The sequence below is a fragment of the Saccostrea echinata genome, unplaced genomic scaffold, assembly GCF_033153115.1.
Source record: "Saccostrea echinata isolate AGI-Se365-2 ecotype Australia unplaced genomic scaffold, CSIRO_AGI_Sech_v1 ptg000009l, whole genome shotgun sequence".
In the NCBI taxonomy this organism is placed as follows: domain Eukaryota; kingdom Metazoa; phylum Mollusca; class Bivalvia; order Ostreida; family Ostreidae; genus Saccostrea; species Saccostrea echinata.
In genome coordinates, this window is record NW_026889758.1 from 6,310,377 (window position 1) to 6,330,213 (window position 19,837).

The 19,837-nt window shown below is 32.4% G+C and overlaps 2 protein-coding genes across 2 annotated transcripts; both read left to right on the plus strand.

The window, feature by feature from the left end:
* Positions 1-2,775: 2,775 nt before the first annotated feature.
* On the plus strand, positions 2,776-3,937 carry LOC133183221 (keratin-associated protein 19-1-like). The gene is made up of 3 exons (XM_061318169.1): positions 2,776-2,794; positions 3,274-3,718; positions 3,851-3,937. The coding sequence occupies exons 2-3, from the start codon at positions 3,275-3,277 to the stop codon at positions 3,860-3,862; spliced, it is 456 nt and encodes a 151-aa protein (XP_061174153.1). The 5' UTR covers positions 2,776-2,794; position 3,274; the 3' UTR covers positions 3,863-3,937.
* Positions 3,938-12,436: 8,499 nt separating this feature from the next.
* Positions 12,437-13,160, plus strand: LOC133181502 (keratin-associated protein 19-2-like). Its single transcript, XM_061315992.1, has 2 exons — positions 12,437-13,030; positions 13,149-13,160. The coding sequence occupies exons 1-2, from the start codon at positions 12,437-12,439 to the stop codon at positions 13,158-13,160; spliced, it is 606 nt and encodes a 201-aa protein (XP_061171976.1).
* Positions 13,161-19,837: the final 6,677 nt, after the last annotated feature.

The following is a 19,837-nucleotide window of genomic DNA, read 5'->3' on the forward strand; positions in this document are numbered from 1 at the left end:
CAAACAACCAAAATGAATTTGAATTACCATATTTATATTGGATTCCGAAACTTCAAAAAAATCCTTACAAACAAAGATACATAGCGGGTTCCAGTAAATGTTCAACCAAGCCTCTTTCTCTACTCCTAACTAAGATATTAACAGTGGTGAAGGAGAAACTTCAAGAGTACTGTGCAACAATATATTCGAGAAGTGGTGTAAATCAGATGTGAATACTAAAAAATTCCAAGGAACTTTTGGAAAATTTGAAATCGCAAGATTTTACCAAAATCAATAGCTTAAAAACTTATGACTTTTCTACTTTATACACAACCATTCCTCACGATAAATTTAAGTCCAGGCTTTTTGATATAATTGACAGCTGCTTTTTCAATAAAAATGGAACTCGTAAATATACTTACCTTTTTATTGGTCATTTGCAAAATTATTTTGTTAAAAAAACATTCTGATTGTACACACAAGTACTCTGAAGTTGACATTAAAAAGATGCTTGAGTTTCTGAATGACAATATCTATGTGGTTTTTGGAGACCAGGTCTTCCAACAATCTATTGGAATTCCAATGGGTACCAATTGCGCCCCGTTATTAGCAGACCTTTTTTTGATTTCATATGAAGCAGAATTTGTTCAAAAACTTGTTCGTGAAAAGAAGAAATCACTTGCTGTGGCCTTCAACTCGACATTTAGATATATCGACGATGCATTGTAAATTAACAATGGCTATTTTCATTCTTATGTCGATACGATATATCCTGGTGAACTTGAGATAAAAGATACCACAGAGTCTGACACATCTGTTTCATATTTGGATATTTTACTTGAAAAAGACGTTAATGGTAATCTAACAACCAAGCTTTATGATAAACGTGATGACTTTAACTTTTCAATCGTCAACTTCCCTTACTTATGCAGCAATATACCCTCATCACCTGCATACGGGGTATATATCTCTCAGTTGATTCGATACGCAAGAGCATGCTCTACGTATGAACAATTTCTAAAACGAGGTTAATTATTGACAAACAAGTTGATGAAACAAGAGGTCAAGAAGATATGAAAAAATTGTTTACTGAGAGACTGTAGGCAATATTGATACATTTTGTTTGTCTGAGGTGGAGAAAACTTCCATTTTTATACCTGATTTTCTTCATTTTTCATTGAAAAGGGCTGTTTAAAATCTGTTTTTTCGTTGCGTATATCTAAAAATTATGCCCCGATAAACCTCAATTCATTTAGCTACAATTGTAAAAGATTATTAAAGGAATTTGTTTCTCAAATTTGAGAAATCTGTAGGCACTCTTCATTTACTAGATCTTGACCTTAAGGCTCGTTATTTGAATTGTATTTTAGAAGAGCTGAGATTTAATTCTGCAACTGGTAATCCAACTTATACCCATAGCAGAGGGGTTTTTTTTTTCAAAAACTTCTACATGAGAAAAAGAAACACTTGCTGTGGCCTTCAACTTGACATTTAGATCTATCGACGACGTATTATCAATTAACAATAGTTACTTCCATTCATATGTCGACTCGATATACCCCAGTGAGCTTGACATAAAAGATACCACAGAGTCTGACACATCTGTTTCATATTCGAATCTTTTACTACAAAAAGACTTTAATGGTAATCTAACAACAAGACTCTATGATAAACGTGATGACTTCAATTTTTCAATCGTCAACTTTCCTTATTTATATAGCAATGTACCCTTATCACCTGCATACGGGGTTTTGTATCCCAGTTGATTCGATATGCAAGAGCATGCTCTACTTATGAACACTTTCTAAAACGAGGCAAGCCATTGACAACATATTTTAATTTAAAAATAGATTTTGATAAATTCATTGTGTTCATTTCAAGATTTATTATCATGAAGAAAAAAAATCTTTTTTCAAATGTTATGTCATTCAGGATACAAAAGCAATAGGAACTATATCCAAAATAAAATCTTAATTTTTAACCGTCTTGGTAGATATAACTATTGTGTAGATAGGGGGAAATTTGACCCTTAAAAACTTTATGTTTATTCCACATACCAATGTTGAAAAGGACTTAAAAAGGACAGCATTACATCTATATTTAAGGCTATATGTAATTATTCCTTGAAATATGATCATATCAAGCCTATGAAATAATGAGGAGATGGGTAATGTCTAATAGTTATAAAAATTTCATGGTGAAGCATTTTTAACGTTGAAATGCGTAACATTCACCAACTTCCGGGGACCTTCACCAGGATTTCGCCCTAGAACCAGTGTGGGCCTCAATACTCCCTAATTCCACTTGCTCTATTTGCTTCCATACCATACGCAATTTGTAACGTAGATTTTCCCTTGCAGGTACTAAAGAGAAAGAAGTAATAAAGTTCTCACGCGCTAATACACACAGTAATAATAATCCTGTAGATGAGCAATCGTTCCAATGTCTTTTGGGGGGTCAAAATAATTCAACTTTTACCCTAATAAATTCTTCGTTGTGGTTAAAGTAAAAAAAAAAGGAAAAGAACATGTTTATGCATTTTTTTCTGATTGTTCATTAATATTTTCTAGTTGACAGCAGTAGGACATATAACAGGATATACATCTATATGGCCATTACATTTTAACCTTTTGCAGAGGAGAAGGAAGTGTCTCTGAACTATCAACCAAAAGGTCTCAGTGCAATTTTTTAAAATGAATAACTTGCCGGACTATTTCTGAAGTTTAACTATTACTAAAAAAAAAGTCAACGGTAGAAGTATAAATACGAGTGTTCTAACGGTCTTACCTCACTTTAGATCTTCACATTGACCAAGGTAAGAACTATTTTTGATTCAGTACTTTTTTGTGAAGCCTACAGAGCAGAGCAACACTTAGGGATTACTTTACCCGGTGGTGTCTGTTACATTTTATATCTGGAGAACTGTAAGAGATATGGATTTGATATTTTGTACATATGTTCTAGGTACTATGGCATTTGGAAAAGCATATGTATAGATGCATATCTATTTATGATTATATTTCTTCCAAGGCATACTTTAAATGATTTACTCTCATGTATGCTTTCTATAAAATTATCTGAATGATGTTCACGTCCTCACTTTTTTTGAAGAAATATAACATGTTCAGAGAAAAATTGAACTTAGCAGTTTCATCCCCAAACTGAACAGTGGAAATTATATCCTACGGATAGATAACATGAATATCTACAATAAATGTTTTATACGCCGCCCTTAATATAATTATGTATAGCTTGCAACTTTTCTCTATAATGACCTCATGTTTTATCTAACAGGATGTTCAAGCTGTTTTGCTTCATAGCCCTGCTCTCTGTAGCCTTTTGTGATGGCTATTATGGTGGTAAAGGATTTGGTAATTACTATGGAGGTATAGGATATGGAGGTTATTTTGGAGGACCAGGATATGGAAATTTCTATGGGGGCAAGGGATATGGATATCTTGGAGGACCAGGTTATGGCAATTACTATGGAGGTATAGGATTTGGAGGTCGAGGATATGGAAATTACTATGGAGGCAAGGGATTTGGAGGTTATTTTGGAGGTCGAGGATATGGAAATTACTATGGAGGCAAGGGATTTGGAGGTTATTTTGGAGGTCGAGGATATGGAAATTACTTTGGAGGCAAGGGATTTGGAGGTTATTTTGGAGGTCGAGGATATGGAAATTACTTTGGAGGCAAGGGATATGGAGGTATTTACTATGGTGGTAAAGGATACAAGGTACGTTTCTATGATTTATTAAAAAATTCTATGATTCTTATCAACTTTTCCTATTCTATTTACACATTATACAAACTTGAAAAGAAAATTCTATTATTATATTATTGATTCTTCTTTTTTTCCATTTTTCAGGGCTATTATTGAACATTGGTTTGATGTTTTCAAATTGGTGTTGTTATTTGTTAAATTCTTGCTGATAAAATAAATTATAAATAGCAATGCTACTTAAATTATTATCTTACTGGGCTATATTGTGTAAAATTCATAAAAGTAATATTATCTCCAAGAGTAAGAAAAAAGAATTTTTTAATTCTGATCGGGAATCAAAGGTATAATTTTTTTTTAAAATACAAAAAAGCGTGCACTCAGGCCATTGTTAAACAGGTTAGATATAATTACACCTTTTCCTGATTGAGAACCGAATGGTTTAAGAACTGCTGACATCTTTAGATATCTGGGATGATAGTCTGAAAAATGGCGAAATATTCAAATGAAAATATTGCAATTTTCCGAATACAGTTTTATCGGAAAGTTATCGTACTATAATATATCAAGAGCAAAGAAAATATTTATAACAAGCAAATCACTTAAGAAAAACAATTAATAACGTGTTTTGGAAGTCCAATTTTTTGAAACAGGATAATTAAATGGTCATTTCTGAGGGACAAATTAGAACAATATAGCAGATTGTGAAACTGTTCTTCATGGAGGATTGACTTGTTAAAAAAACTATCAAAATAAAAGACGATGTGGGCCTAAACTTCATCATATAACAGACGTTGTAAACATCATCATAACAGACAGTTAAAAGATCCTCATAACAGATCATGTAGACATCATTAAGGGCGATAGAGCAACTGTTTCTTACATTCTTACATTCTGAGGAAGAGACCACATAGAATTTCCCTGACATAAGTAAGCATAAATGTACTACAATTTGAACTTTACTATAGCAGTGACTAGCTCATTACTAAGTAACACAAAACATGTGCACAAACTTTTCAACACCTGCAAATCAACTTTTAATAATCATCATTTATCTACTCTACCAACACAAGTACTCTGAAGGTGATATTAAAAAGATGCTTAAGTTTCTGATTGACAATATCTATGTGGTTTTGGACACCAGGTCTTCTAACAATCTGTTGGAATTCCCATGGGTACCAATTGCGCCCCGCTGTAAGCAGACGTATTTTTGCAATCATGTACAGAAGAATTTATTCAAAATCTTATACATGAGAAAAAGAAATCTCTTGCTGTGGCCTTCAACTCGACATTTAGATATATCGACGACGTATTATCAATTTACAATAGTTATTTCCATTCATAGATCGACTCGATATATCCCAGCGAGCTTGAAATAAAAGATGCCACAGGTTCTGTAACATCTGTTTCATATTTGGATATTTTACTAGAAAATGACGGTTAATGGCAATGTAACAACAAAGCTTTATGATAAACGTGATGACTTTAACTTTTCAATCGTCAAATTCTCTTACTTATGTAGCAAGATACTCTTATCACCTGCGTATGGGTTTTTTGTCTCCCAGTTGATTCGATACGCCAGAGCATGCTCTACGTATGGACAATTTCTAAAACGATAAACAAGTTGATGAAACAAGAATATAAACAGTCTTGTTTGCAGATATCATTTCGTAAGTTCTATGGTCGATACAATAACCTTGTCAGCATATACAAGCTATCAATCATTAAGTCATAAGCTGACTGACGTTTTTCATACTAATTGTTAGGCCACTATTTATACACTAAATTGTCGACGGATTTTCCCGTTATTTACGAATCATGACAAGGAGCACACGGCGGTTGTGACCGATCGGCAAGGGATGCTCACTCCTACATGACACCTGATCCCAACTCTGATCTTTTTGGAGGTCCATGTTTGCTCTTTTCCCGAGTTGTATTGTTTTGATGGACTTTGAGCTTGAATGCTGTTTGTTATCTCAATATTTCATCAGAGACATATGATTTTTATGCCTCTGCTTTTATTACTCTTCAACAATAAAATTCAGAGCAGTGAAGGAAAAATTCAGGAATACTGTAAAAAAAAACATATTTGAGAAGTGGTGCTTATCAGATGCTGATACTTAAAAACTCCAAGGAACTTTTATAAAAAAAAAAATTGAAAACTCAAAATTTTACCAAATCAGCATCAAAACGTGCGACTTTTCAACACTTTATACAAGAATTCCCCACTATAAATTTAAGACCAGACTTTTTGACATCATAGATAACTGTTTCTTCAATAGAAATAGAACTCTTAAATTTGCATACCTTGTCAATGCTCATCTGCAATATTATTTTCTTAAAGACCCATTTTTACCGTATGGTTACTTTGAGAGAGGGAGTTGGTCTTAGTACTACCGCTGTAATTTACCTGGAGTGCCGCAAACTCAAATTGTCAAAAAATCCTTAAACACAGTGCATTACACAGGAAGTTATACTTTTTTAATCAGAGTTGACATTACACGCGTTTCATGTCAAATTTTGAGTGCAACAAAATAATTACCTGATAATATTTAAAAATTGTAAACTCAATATTTCCATGGATATTTTTTTTAAAGAAAATAAACATGCATAAAGAAATATCCTCTATTTTATTGAAAAATACATGAGACTGTAATCTTCTTAGGTTGATTGTCAGTAAAAGAATTAAATAAATATCAGGTATTGGTTTTCTTTTTTTTTTATCTGGAACAATGGTACCCAAGATGTCCATTTACGAAATAGACTTCTAAAGTCTTAAAAAGTCTTATAAAGGAAACCAACACCTGATATTTATTTACTTCTTTAATTCTTTTACTAACGATTAACCTTAGAAGTTTACAGTCTCCTGTATTTTTCAAAAAAATAGAGGATCTAATGGTTTTACAAGTTGATTCGCAGGTGCTGAAATATTTTGTGTATATGTTTTGTGTTACTTAGTTATGAGCTAGTGACTGCTATAGTAGAGTTCAAATTATGATACATTTAAGCTTACTTATGTCAGGGAAATTCTATGTAGTGTCCTGCATATATAGCAGTTAAAACAATACTTCAATTATGAAATCATCTTTTACTGTAGTTTAGCTTTTCAGTTGATTATCAGTGGTTTATTTTCAGTTACAAAATTGTAGAATCGTTGAAAAACTTTCAAATTTTAAAGTATTTAGAGATGACTTTAGGACTTTCAGAATAGTTGTCTTGTATCAAATTATACAATATTCTACGAAATTATAATTCTGATTTTAATTTGATTTTTATTGTTTGAACTTATTATTTTTGTGGAAATTGGTGTCTTTCAAGGTCGCAGATAGTGCGCATCACCCAAGTTAAAATACCATAAACTTTGAAATAAAGTGTTCTGATTAAAATGATTAAAATGAGTAATTTCTTTATAGAACAAGTCAAAGTTTAATTAAAAAAAAAATTAGCTGTTTCATATATAAAGAGGCTATCGTCATTTATTGATATCTTTAGTATCGCTTTCTATACACACAGTGAAAAAAATTAACTAAAAGCCGCATGAAATATGTTTCAAAACTTGACAGATAAAAAAACGAAGTCGGCCATCGAAACGGAACAGCGTCCAATCATAAAATTATGTTTAAATATGTTGAAACGGACAAAAGTCGAGAGGGGTCAAATGAAGAAAATGAAAAAAATAATAAAAGTCGTAAGAACGACATTTTATCTCGTAACTACGACTTTTTATCTCGTTATTAGGTTTAAAGTCGTAATAACGACTTCTTATCTCGTTAATACGACTTTTATTTATTTTTTTTTCATTTTCCTTATTTGACCCTTCTAGGCTTTCGTAGAAACGACGTCAAAGATCAAAAAAATTATTCAACAACTCGAAATTATTGGAATACATTTAGTGTATTGATTTGAGATAAGTATATACGATTTTTCAACGGTGTGTACAATTTTTGATACACTACAATAAGTGGAAAACCAATGTTAAGATATTTCTATTCATGACGTTGTTATAAATCTAGCGCAACGTCGGACCGGGCTGTGCAGCCTGTGTATACGAACTGTTATTATTGATGACGTTCGTAATTTATCTTGAATTTAAAAAATAAATCAATTGTGGTCTAAACATAAATATTATTGCACATTCTTGGCCGTTTGGCATGATGAAGAAAATGTAGCTCCTGTCCATAAACATGTGATAAAAATTAAAAATCCATTATTTTTGACGTTATCATGAAATTAGGCCGTGCGGCTTATATACAAAGTATTTACAGTAGTGCGTATTGTTTTAATTTTTACATATTTACTTAATCATGGTCTATATTAAAGTATTATTGTATACGTTTGCGAGTGCGGACATTATTCTAAAAATTATATTGCATTTGTCCATGAACTTCATGGAAAAGCCTCGTATATATATATATATAGAGAGAGAGAGAGAGAGAGAGAGAGAGAGAGAGAGAGAGTTTTCGGAGACCGGGATTGTCAACAATCTGTTGGAATTCCTATTTTCCGCGGGTACTACTCATGCCCTGAAATAGGCAGACCTACTTTATTCATATAAAGTAGAATTTATTCAAAAACTTCTACATGAAAAGAAAAGGTCTCTTGCTCTGGTCTTCAATTCGACAACTAGATATATCGACGACGTTTTATCAATGAACAATATTCAGTTTTATTCCTACGTTGATTCGATATATCCCAATGGACTCGAAATAAGAGACATCAGAGAACCTGACACATCTCCTTCATATTTGAATGTTTTACTAAAGAGAGACATTAATGGCAAACTGAAGTCCATGAAAAACGTGATGACTTCAACTTTTCTATACTCAACATCTCTTAGTTATGTTGCAAACCATGTTTACCTGCATATGGAGTTTATGTCCCCCAGTTGTTTCGATATGCAAGAGTATGTTCTATATACGAAAAATTTCATAAATAAGGCAGGTTATTGACATATAAACTGAGAATTCAAGGATACCATCAATCTTATTTGAAGTCAATATCTCAATGGTCGATACAATAACCCTAATTGTAAATAATCTAAAATGTCTTCAAGTTAACTGTTGACTGACTCTTTCATACAAATTGCTAGGCTATTATTTTCTTACTGAATTGTCTACATATTTACCGTTAACCTTTAGTCATGACAAGGATCACAGGCCCGGTTTGACCGGTCGACAGGGGATGCATATTCCTCTATGGCACAAGATTCCATCTTTGCTTTCCACCTGATGATCTTTTTATTATTTTTTACCTTGTCAAGGAACTTTTGTAGAGTTATGCCCCCAAACAAAAATTTGTTAGGTCTCTCCCCTCTTGAAATTGCTTCTCACGTGCCTGGATCAATAAGTACCATGAAATTGTAAGTAAAATTAAAGAAGATATCCTTGCACACTTGTATAAATGTGGAATAATTTCACTGTGAGTATAAATATTTTATACTTGAAAAATAGCTAATCTAACGGAGTTTTAAAATCGTATAAACGTTGAAAGCAAGATATTAACGCAGACGACATACAATGTAACTCATCAGACATGTCATTTTCTTTTTATATGCTTCTTTACAGGTCATGGTTCCCAATTCTTGAAATTGATATTTAATAGTCCATTCCAAGAAATGTCAATGTCAAAGTTCACTTTATGGACATAACTATATGTTTTGTATAGAAGAAAATTGACATTTCACAAAACTGAACAAAAAGATCACCTATATGACGTCCCACGTACAACTAACTTTCTTGAAGGGTGGCATAGACGCTTTTCATGTGTCTCACACTGGACATTAGCATTATGAACAAACCGGCAATTCCAAATCTATAGAATATCAACTCTTGTGTAACTGATTTTACCTACAAGAGAGTGTCCACTAAATCTTTTACGCATCAAGCATAGCGATACGTGTATCAAAGTAATACAGGAGAAACAATAATTTTAAACTTTTAAAAATTTGTAAGGCGAACAATTTGATGTAATAACGCGAACCAACTCGTATGGTTGAAATCTGCACATTGAAATTCATGTCTGTATTAACGTTTGATTTGACATTTATAATCATTCCAAAATCATATTAAATCAAACTTGAATTTTTATCATAATTCTGTGTGTTGATTACAAATATTTCGAATTTATTGTCTTCTTTTCACTTTATGACTTACGGTGTGTGTGTGTGTGTGTGTGTGTGTGTGTGTGTGTGTGTGTGTAGAGAGAGAGAGAGAGTGTGTGTGTGTGTGTGTGTCCATACGTATATTTTAGCAGCTAGATTAAAGGGTATTTTTTCCTTATTTGGTTTTGTTTTGTTTTGTGAAATGTCAATTTTCTTCTATGCAAAACATGTAATTATGCTTTTGATATTGATATTTCTTAGAATGGACTGTTAAACATCAATTTCAAGAATTGTGAACTTTGACCTGTAAAGAAGAATATCAAAAGGAAATGATATTTCTGATGACTTAAATGTCGTCTGCATTATAATCTTCCAAACTGTGCAGCTTTCAATGTTTTAATGATTTTTAAAACTTCGTTATATTTGCTATTTTTTAAACACAAAACATATATACTCACAGTAATATTATTCCACTTGATACATGTTTGCAAGGATCTTTTCTTAGTTTTCTTTTTTACTTTCATTTTATGGTACTTATTGGCCATTGCGCTTTCTTACCATTTCTTTCTATCTCTAGCTGAATTTCGAAATTAAAGTCATACGAATTCCACACTAAAATCCCTTGTTTACATGCGCATTCGCATGCGCTATTTATGTATTGGCTCATCCACTAAGGCATTCTTTAGATACTTAATTTTTTTTTCAAGATTTCCGTGCTTATCTTATTAGATGTTTTTGTACAGTATCTCTCTGTTTGTAATTCATTTGATCTATCAGGGAATTTATTTCAAAAAAATATCCATGAAAAAAATTGTTGTTGCATTCAATGATTATAAGCTGATTAATATTTTAAAACAAGAAACTGTAATGATTTTAAACATTCAGTTTTTGCTTACTTGTTATTTTTGTTCATCTAAGCGCTTTTGTACATGCAGACACATTAAATTTAAATTCGAAGAAAAAGTCCTTCATCTGTTCCGGGATTTTTAACCTTGGCAAGTGCGGAGGGTAAAGGTAGACAACCCTCCTACAGAAATGTTCTGTTTACTCGCTACATGTAAAATAGGTCAGATATAGTTCATAGTGGAAAGACGTGACAGGTTATGATCCCGGGACTGGAAGTGTAGAATTTTGCCATTTATAAACAAAGAAGTGGCTTATCAGTGAACTGTCAACCCATGATTCCAAGTAAATACCATTTTCTTTTTTTTTAAATTAATTATTATTTCAATATCTTCTGTAAAAATATAAAAGAAGGTTTTTCTTAGGTTTCCGTCACTTCTCCGATATCCTTCATATCAAACGAAAGTAAGTAGTACCCTTTTTCGATATTTAAGTTTAATATTTGAAAGCATGCATTATTTTCTGTTATGGGCAAATTATCGATGGGTTCTCTTAGTCTGTTCTTCAAGAGTTCTGCTGTTAAATTCTCGTGTATGTAGTAAGTGATATTATTTCTAGTATGAAAGAACAAAAAGACTTCAAGTATTTCTAGGAAAGATGCGAATGTTGTGTCATAAAAGTGTATTTTTAAGGTATAGTGGGTATTTGCTCGATGTTTTTGTTGGCCAAAAAATGTATATATTCGCAAACTTTGAGGATAAACTTTGAAAATATGGAGCGAGGACCCACTCATATCGAAAAAATTGTTTTTTAGTATGAGAAAATGATCCTTTTTGCCCTCTCTAGTGTGTGTATGCTATTTCATAGGCAAATAATTTCAATCTAAGTGAGATTTTTGCAAATTGTGGAGATTTTACATAAAGTATACTTTGATTTAAGATGAAATATCAAAGAAAATTTTGTTATAATTGAGATTAAATTTTTCACTTTCATGTTTGTTGCACTATAGGCACTGTGCTCGCCTTCTTCTGACCTAATCCGTGTCCCCCTCCCCCGCATAAGGCTGTTTATATACCACTATTATATACAGATATTTATTTTGATAAATGAAAATTATTTGATTGTTGTTCTAATGCCGGGATATAACACTAAATAGTTATAAATATGCATAATGGTACTTAAGATATACTTAAGTCACCTCTATCGGCTACGTAAGTTTTGCTTAGAATGCCAAATCTTAGCATGCTTCTAGTTAAGGTCTTAAGTCTAAGAATATACTTAAGTCCTACTTTAACATGCTTTTAGTAAGACAATTACCCTTTACGTTACAACCCCTGGACTTCTGTTGTATGTTTGTAGAGGTTTTGAATTTGGTTCTTTGTGAACCCACAAAGCTGATACTTTTTCGCCTATATCTAATTTCCATTCTTTAAGTTTCGCTAGTTGTATCAGACTTTTTTTTTAAAGTAAAGTAACACCGTTTACAATGTTCACTATTGGACTAAATATTTCTATTCAATTTTCTATTTTATTATTGATTTAATAATTTTTGTCTAAACTTAATCATTGCAATGACATCCAATAAACTTCTGTTTAAATCATTAATAAAGAAATGCTAAATATATAAGATCTTGAGAATCCATTTTTAAACACTTTAACAATAAACAAGTGATATAATTTAATTTTTTATATAATCTATAAACGATAATATATTTTTACTTACTTGTAGATTAGTAGCTTATTGACCTGGAGGCATTCTTCTCTTTTACCTTTTTTGTTTCATCAACAGAATGTTTAAGCTGTTGTGTTGCCTTGCTCTACTCTCTGTAGCCCTTGGTTATGGCTACTCTGGCTCCAAGTCTGGTAAAAACTTTGGTCTCTTAAGCAGAGGAGGATATGGAGGAGATTACAGTGGAGGTAAAGGTTATGGAGGAAATTCCTATGGTGGCAGAGGATATGGAGATTACTATGGAGGAATAGGATATGGAGGCAGAGGATACGGAGGTGGTTACTTTGGAGGCAAAGGATATGGAGATGATTACAATAAAGGATATGGAAGTGAAGGTTCTTACGGAGGTAGAGGATATGGAGGCGACTACAATGGAGGTTACTATGGAGGCAGAGGATATGGAGGTGATTACAATAAAGGATACGGAGGTAGAGGAAACGGAGGATATGGAGGCGACTACAGTGGAGGATATGGAGGTTACTATGGAGGTAGAGGATACGGAGGAGGTTACTATGGTAATAATAGATACGGCGGAAGATATAGTGGTAGCTATGGATATGGCGGGGGTTCCTATGGAGGACAGGGATACAGAGGTGGCTATGGCTACTACAGTGCTGGATATTTCCCAGCAATATTTGGTTATGGAAAAGGAGGGGTGAGTCTCTTGAAATATTCATTGTCAAATTTGATTGAATAAAATACAGTATTTCATGGAAATCTAAGAATTTGAATTCTGAATGGTTTTTTTTTTTTTCTTTTTTGTTATTTTTCAGAATTATTATTGAAAACTTGGATGAAGGTGTACTCATCATGAGTATTTTTGTGTGCATTTTGCTAATAAACAACATTACATAACTGACCAGAACTTTATTTCTTAAAACTACTAAAGCTACATTACATGAGACGTAGAAACAATTGTTTTCAGAAGATAATTTTTCGTATGACTCCAACCTATCAACATCTGTGTGTGTGTGAGGGTGTGTGTGTGTGTGTGAGGGTGTGTGTGTGTGTGAGGGTGTGTGTGTGTGTGTGTGTGTGTGTGTGTGAGGGTGAGGGTGTGTGTGTGTGTATTAGGGTGTGTCAATGACAAACTTATTTTGGAAAAGGAAAACTAATCTTCCTTCTGGAGGAAATGAAAACGGTAGCTAAAACCTAAAAAAAACTTCCAAGACAACTCTTAACAAATTCCCAATACCAGTACATTCCAGAGAAATCTACAATGTTGGTCTCTGATTATAACAAGAAAAATTTAAAAGAAATGAAAAACGTTAGATGTATTAATTATAAATTTACTCCTGAAATAATTTCTAAATATTTTCAATTAAGTTTTTAAACATAAGCAATTTGCCCCCCCCCCCAAAAAAAAAAAAACCCAGCAAGTAAATTTTCAAAATAGAGTTTACTCTCTCAGTAAAAGTCACTAGGATTGATCCAAATATCCCTTCAAATTCCATATGTATTCCTATTTTCAAAATATATGCTGGAAATATACCTAGCTCTTCTTATAATCAAAATTAGAAAGTTATTCGCAAGTCTAATGCCCTGTTCACACGGAGAGTTTAATTCGAATTAAATTTAAGTAACTGCGAATTTAATTTGAACCGCGTTCACACGGAGAATTTAATGCGAATTAGTTTAATTCGAATTAATTTACTGCGCATTAAATGACTTCGCATTAGCTCATATGGAGAAATTGTGTGCAATTTATTCTTGAGATTGCTTCCACGTGATTTATTTCTCATTAATATTCATAAGATACTGAATAAACTCGAAATTCCATTTCTTTAATTTTTTTATGTTAAATCCTGCAAGCCTGTTTCGTTTTGTTTTTTCTTCAAGGCTCCTTCATAGTTATATGGGTAGAAATTTGTGTGAATAACAGCTGACGACTCAGGACACTGTTTTCCCGATATAAAGTAGGTCACAATGATGCAAAAAAATTGCCGTTTTCAAATTAAAAAGGCGGTCGTAACTCCTCATGGAATGGTAAAACATATGTATTTTATAAAAATAGGCTCTCTCCTGCACCTCTTAATTGGCGGAAGAAATCTGTCAACTTGTAATAAACACTTACATTTCCTCATTAAAAATGATAAAAACACCAATTCTGTGCTTTTTCCTTCATTGAAACAATATACTCTCGCTTCGAATTTTCAAATCAAAAAGGCGGTCGCAACTTTCACTTTGGTATCAACAATCTTGTCATTTCCGGTAGAAGAAATTAAGAAGAATCAAACCATCGGCCGAAGAACTTAATCCGAAATAGTTAGGATATAAAAAATCGCGATTTTTTGTATTTTCTTTATATAAACCTTTATAAATTCGGCCGCCATTATAGTTTCAAAATGGCAGATATGCAAATCAGCAGAATGAACACCATTTCTCCATAGGTCCGTGTGAACGCTAAGCAAAGCTAATCCGAATTAAATTTTGACGCATGCATAAGGGCAGAATTAAGTCAAAGACCACATGTCGGTGGTCAGATATAGTAACTTGTACCATTTTTGAGTGGAAAACCAAAGAAAATTATGTTAATCAATAAAATTTGTACAGACACTGTGACATTATGTAAAATGTACCTGCTCTGCACAATGTGACGTGATTTGAAAATGACGTCATAATAGGCTTACAGAATAGCCTTACTATATAAATATAATTTTAATTCGCATTAGTTAACTTCGCATTAGCTCTCGTGTGAACGCAATCTAATTCGCATTAGTTTAATTCGAATTAGTTTACTTCGAATTAATTAACTGCGAATTAAACTCTACGCGTGAACAGGGCATTAATTCCATCTCATATCGACTCTCTGCTTGATGGCGCGCTGAAACAATGTTGCGCTGGCAATAGGGTCTGAAAGTCTCGTCACGTGACTCGCGAGATTTTTCGATAATATTAACCTCCGGGTACCTCACACATGGAGATGTGTATTGGGTTAAGCATGTTTATGGTTTACACAAAGAGTACAAGGAAAGTTTAAGCTGTTGTACAAAGCCGAAGGGTTCTCCGACTTACGATGGATAAATTGAGTGTCATAAAAGCTTGGGTGAGAGCAAGTAGGAGGAGAATTTCGATCGAAGTACAGGTAAACAAGTCAGAGAATTATTCATAAAAGTAATATTATCTCCAAGAGTAAGAAAAAAGAATTTTTTAATTCTGATCGGGAATCAAAGGTTTAAAAATGTACTTTTTTTTTTTTTTTTTTACAAAAAAAGCGTGCACTTAGGCCATTGTTAAACAGGTTAGATATAATTACACCTTTTCCTGACGGAGAACCGAATGGTTTAAGAACTGCTGACATCTTTAGATATCTGGGATGACAGTCTGAAAAATGACGAAATATTCAAATGAAAATATTGCAATTTTCCGAATACAGTTTCATCGGAAAATTTTCGTACTATAATATATCAAGAGCAAAGAAAATATTTATAACAAGCAAATAACTTAAGAAATACAATTAATAACATTGACAGTACATCTGTGTACAAATGTACAGTAAAGTATTGACACTAGTCTTCTAATGGTATGGCAGACTGTGATACTGCTCTTCATGGAGGGTTGACTTGAAAAAAAACTAACAAAATAAAAGACGATGTGGGCCTAAACTTCATCATATAACAGACGATGTAAATTTCATCATAAAAGACTACGTAAACATCATCATAACAGACAATTTAAAGATCCTCATAACAGACCATGTAGACATCATCAAGGGCGATAGAGCTACTGTTTCTTACATTCTGAGGAAGAATTTCAAATATAGGTTCCATAACTTGTGCGAGTTAGTTACCTTTTTTTTTTTCTCCAACTCAAGTTCCTTAGCTTTTTAATTGTTAATAGACACGAGGCTCTGCTAAAACTATTAAACTAATTGTAACACATATTTCATCACGCTTAATGTTCATCATCCCTCTGCTCCCTCATATAAAAACTTTCGTTACCGCTTATGATTTTCCAAAAGACCTTTCAATTAGATTTTTGTAAAAGAATGATGGTCATTTATCCCAGGAAGAGTTACCTTTCTTATCAAAGGATCAAAGAACATTAAGATTTATTGCAGGGGAGAAGCATTAATAAAGAGTTTTTTTCTACACGAGAAGGAGAAATTGTATTTGTAGAGATAATTTCTTTGTTTAAATGGGAAAGGAAAATTGAATTAAAGTCTGTACTAATGGTAACAAACGACGCAAAATCTACACACGCCTGATCAACACTAAAACTATCAAATTAAAAGCTTGATTGTTGGATGAAAGATTTTTGACCGTTAGAGATGTGGTAATCGCTGAAAATATGTTGAAACAGTTCTCAGGGGCTGTCTTCTTTCTTGATGACAAGACTAACTCTAAACAGCAGCTTAAAGTACACAAGAGAACTCTGCTATGTTTAGAATTCTTCACTTACAATGAACGTTAACACTGCTTTAACTACTTCTAATGAAATATATGGAGATAGCGAACAGTATTCAAGCTCAAAAGTCCATTATACAATACAAAATAGGACCAGAGCAAACATGGACCTCCAAACATCAGAGGTGGGATCAGGTGCCATGGAGGAGTGAGCATCCCCTGCCGACCGGTCACACCCGCCGTGTGCTCCTTGTCATGATCGGGAAATAACGGAAAAATCCGTCGACAATTCAGTGTGTAAATAATGGCCTAACAATTAGTATGAAAAACGTCAGTCAGCATTTGACTCAATGATAAATTGTATTTGCTGACAAGGTCATTGTATCGACCATAGAACTTACGAAATGATGACTTTAGACGAGACAGCTGATATTCTTGTTTCTCCTTTAATTGGTTACCTCTTGATTAACTCTATCACTCACCTCTGCCACATCTTGTACATCCTATAGTTATCCTTGCTCACTTTCTATGTTTCAATTTATTTATATACAGAATCTGTTAATTATTCTTCTCTTCTTTATATAATATTCTATATTCTAAGAAAGTAATTTTAATTTTCAAAATGTTGTTTATCCCCTGACTTAATTCCTATTAGCCTTTCTTTACTAGTCTACATTTTCAACTAGCATTTCATTGTAGAAAACCCCATGAATCTCTTTAGTGAACCTGTGAATACATTTTACTATTTATTTTCAGTATACTATAAAATATATGCTATAAAACATTGAACACATTAAAGGTGCTTGGACACAGATTTGAAGTTAATATTTTCTCAAATGTTCTGTATAATTTCATGACTTATATGTTGCTATAGCATTTCATACTAAAATATAATAAAAATCTTATTTCATCTCGAAGTTATTAAAACATCGAATTTCTGGACGCGTTGGATTGACACATCCTTGCGCTTTCACATATTTTAATTTTATTCTTAGTACTTAAAACAAGTGGCAATTTTGCTGTGTATTAATGAAAAATATTAAAACTATAACCCAGAAAATTCAGAGTTGAAATGTTCGAAAGCAAAACTCACTCACAGTATTGTAAGTCCGTACTCAGTGGTGTGTGCAGAGTTTAACAATTGAACACACACAGTGAATCGTAAACATAAACAATAACAGAGCTCGTGTCCTGTTTACAAAAACAGTTTACGTTTCACGGGTGTATTCAATTTGTACACATCACAGAGTACTGACTGACCATACTGGTGAGTTGGTTTTGCTTTCGAACATTTCTACTCTGAATTTTTTGGATTATAGATGTAATATTTGGCATTAATACGTAACAAAATCGCTTCTTTTCTTAAATATTAAGGATAAAGTTTTTTTCCTATTTTATTTCTATTTCTTAATAAAAACAAACATAGAAATATATATATAACATACTTAGAACTTAGAACAAGTTACATTACGAACTTAAGATAATATGACAATATTGACTTAATACAATGTAATTAAAAGCAATTGAAACATGTATTCAAAAATATTTTAGGCAAAATCTTTTAAAAGCCTGTAGTCCACAAAAGAGTTCAAATTTTTCAGAATGGAAGCATAGAAAATTATTGAAGATTTAACATGATTAAAAATGTTGTAGCTAGTTTCATCCACGGAATGTAGTCGACTGTACATCTTATATTTGTAAATTCTATAGGTAACATAAGAGATGAGTGTATTGAGTGATACAGTTTTTCTATTACGCTCAGAACTAAATCCAATCATTATATGTTTCCATTTGATATCTTTTTTTAGGTAAGAACTTAATCTGTTCCATATTTCAATAACATTTTTACATTCAAAAATGAGATGTTTTGAAGTTTCGTACACATGGCATAATTTGCAATGGCTGTTCGTTTCTTTTTTCCATTAACTGAGATAGAAATTATTACAGAGAATATTGTTTAAAAGTTTATAGTTGAATTCTGTAAGTTGTCTATCGGGTATGTCGTATAATTTACATTGATATATATTTTTCCATTCTACAGGTTCAACACTGAACTCTTTGTTTAAAACTGTTTGATAACACGGTTTACAAAATTTTTTGTGTACAAAATTTTCATAGAAAAAGCTGCATCTTTGATGTAAGACATTAACATATCCTGTGTAGAAGAGAAAATAATTTCTGTAGCGTATGTTCACAAACTTACAATTTGAAAAATCATACTTTCGTAGTAAAGGTTTGAAAACAGAAGTAAGAATTTTAAATTCACACAACCAGTTTAACTTGTTTTTTTATAAACTTCGAAAAATCTAACAGTGATTTGAAATAACCATCATCGTCAAACAAATCTTTAACATGTAAAATCCCACTGACTATCCAATTTTTAAAAAATAATGTATTTCCTCTATAAACAAAGTTACAATTGTTCCATATCGGCTGTTGAAGAATATTATCGGAAGACATTTTGTTCAAAGAACAAGGCTTACAATCATTGAAGCAACATAACATATGTTGATAAAAAATAGGTAGTTTCTCTAGTTTCTCTATATTTTCTTTCTTTCTATCGGAGAAACTTAACGCATAAGGAGCATCCAAGTGTAATTTTTTACAATAGCCATCAAAAATGTTGTACAAAATACGTATACCTTTTTCTTCTTAACAACCTAGGTACCCAAGCCGCTTTTAAAGCTTTTAATTTACATTCAATATCAACAATTGAGAGGCCACCTTTTGAAATTCGGCCTATTAGCGTGTTTCGTTTAATTCGTTCATTTTTATCCCAAATAAAGTTATAAATTAGACGTTGTATTTTTTTCATGTAAGTAATATCAGGAAGACTAAGTATTGAAGCAACATATGTAAGTTTAGATATAGCAAGTGTCTTTACTATTCATGATTTACCAAATAACGTAAGTTTTCTTCTTTTCCAGGATTCAAAAAGTTTTTCAATATCGTGATAAATTTTCATCCAGTTTTTAGTGTAACATTCTTCCTTGTCGTGTCCAATGAAGATTCCTAAGCATCTTACTGCTTTATTCGTGATTTTTTTGCCGTGGAGTTCATTATACATCTTTTTTAGTTCCCCTAACAAAATGCATTCTGTTTTATGTATGTTTACT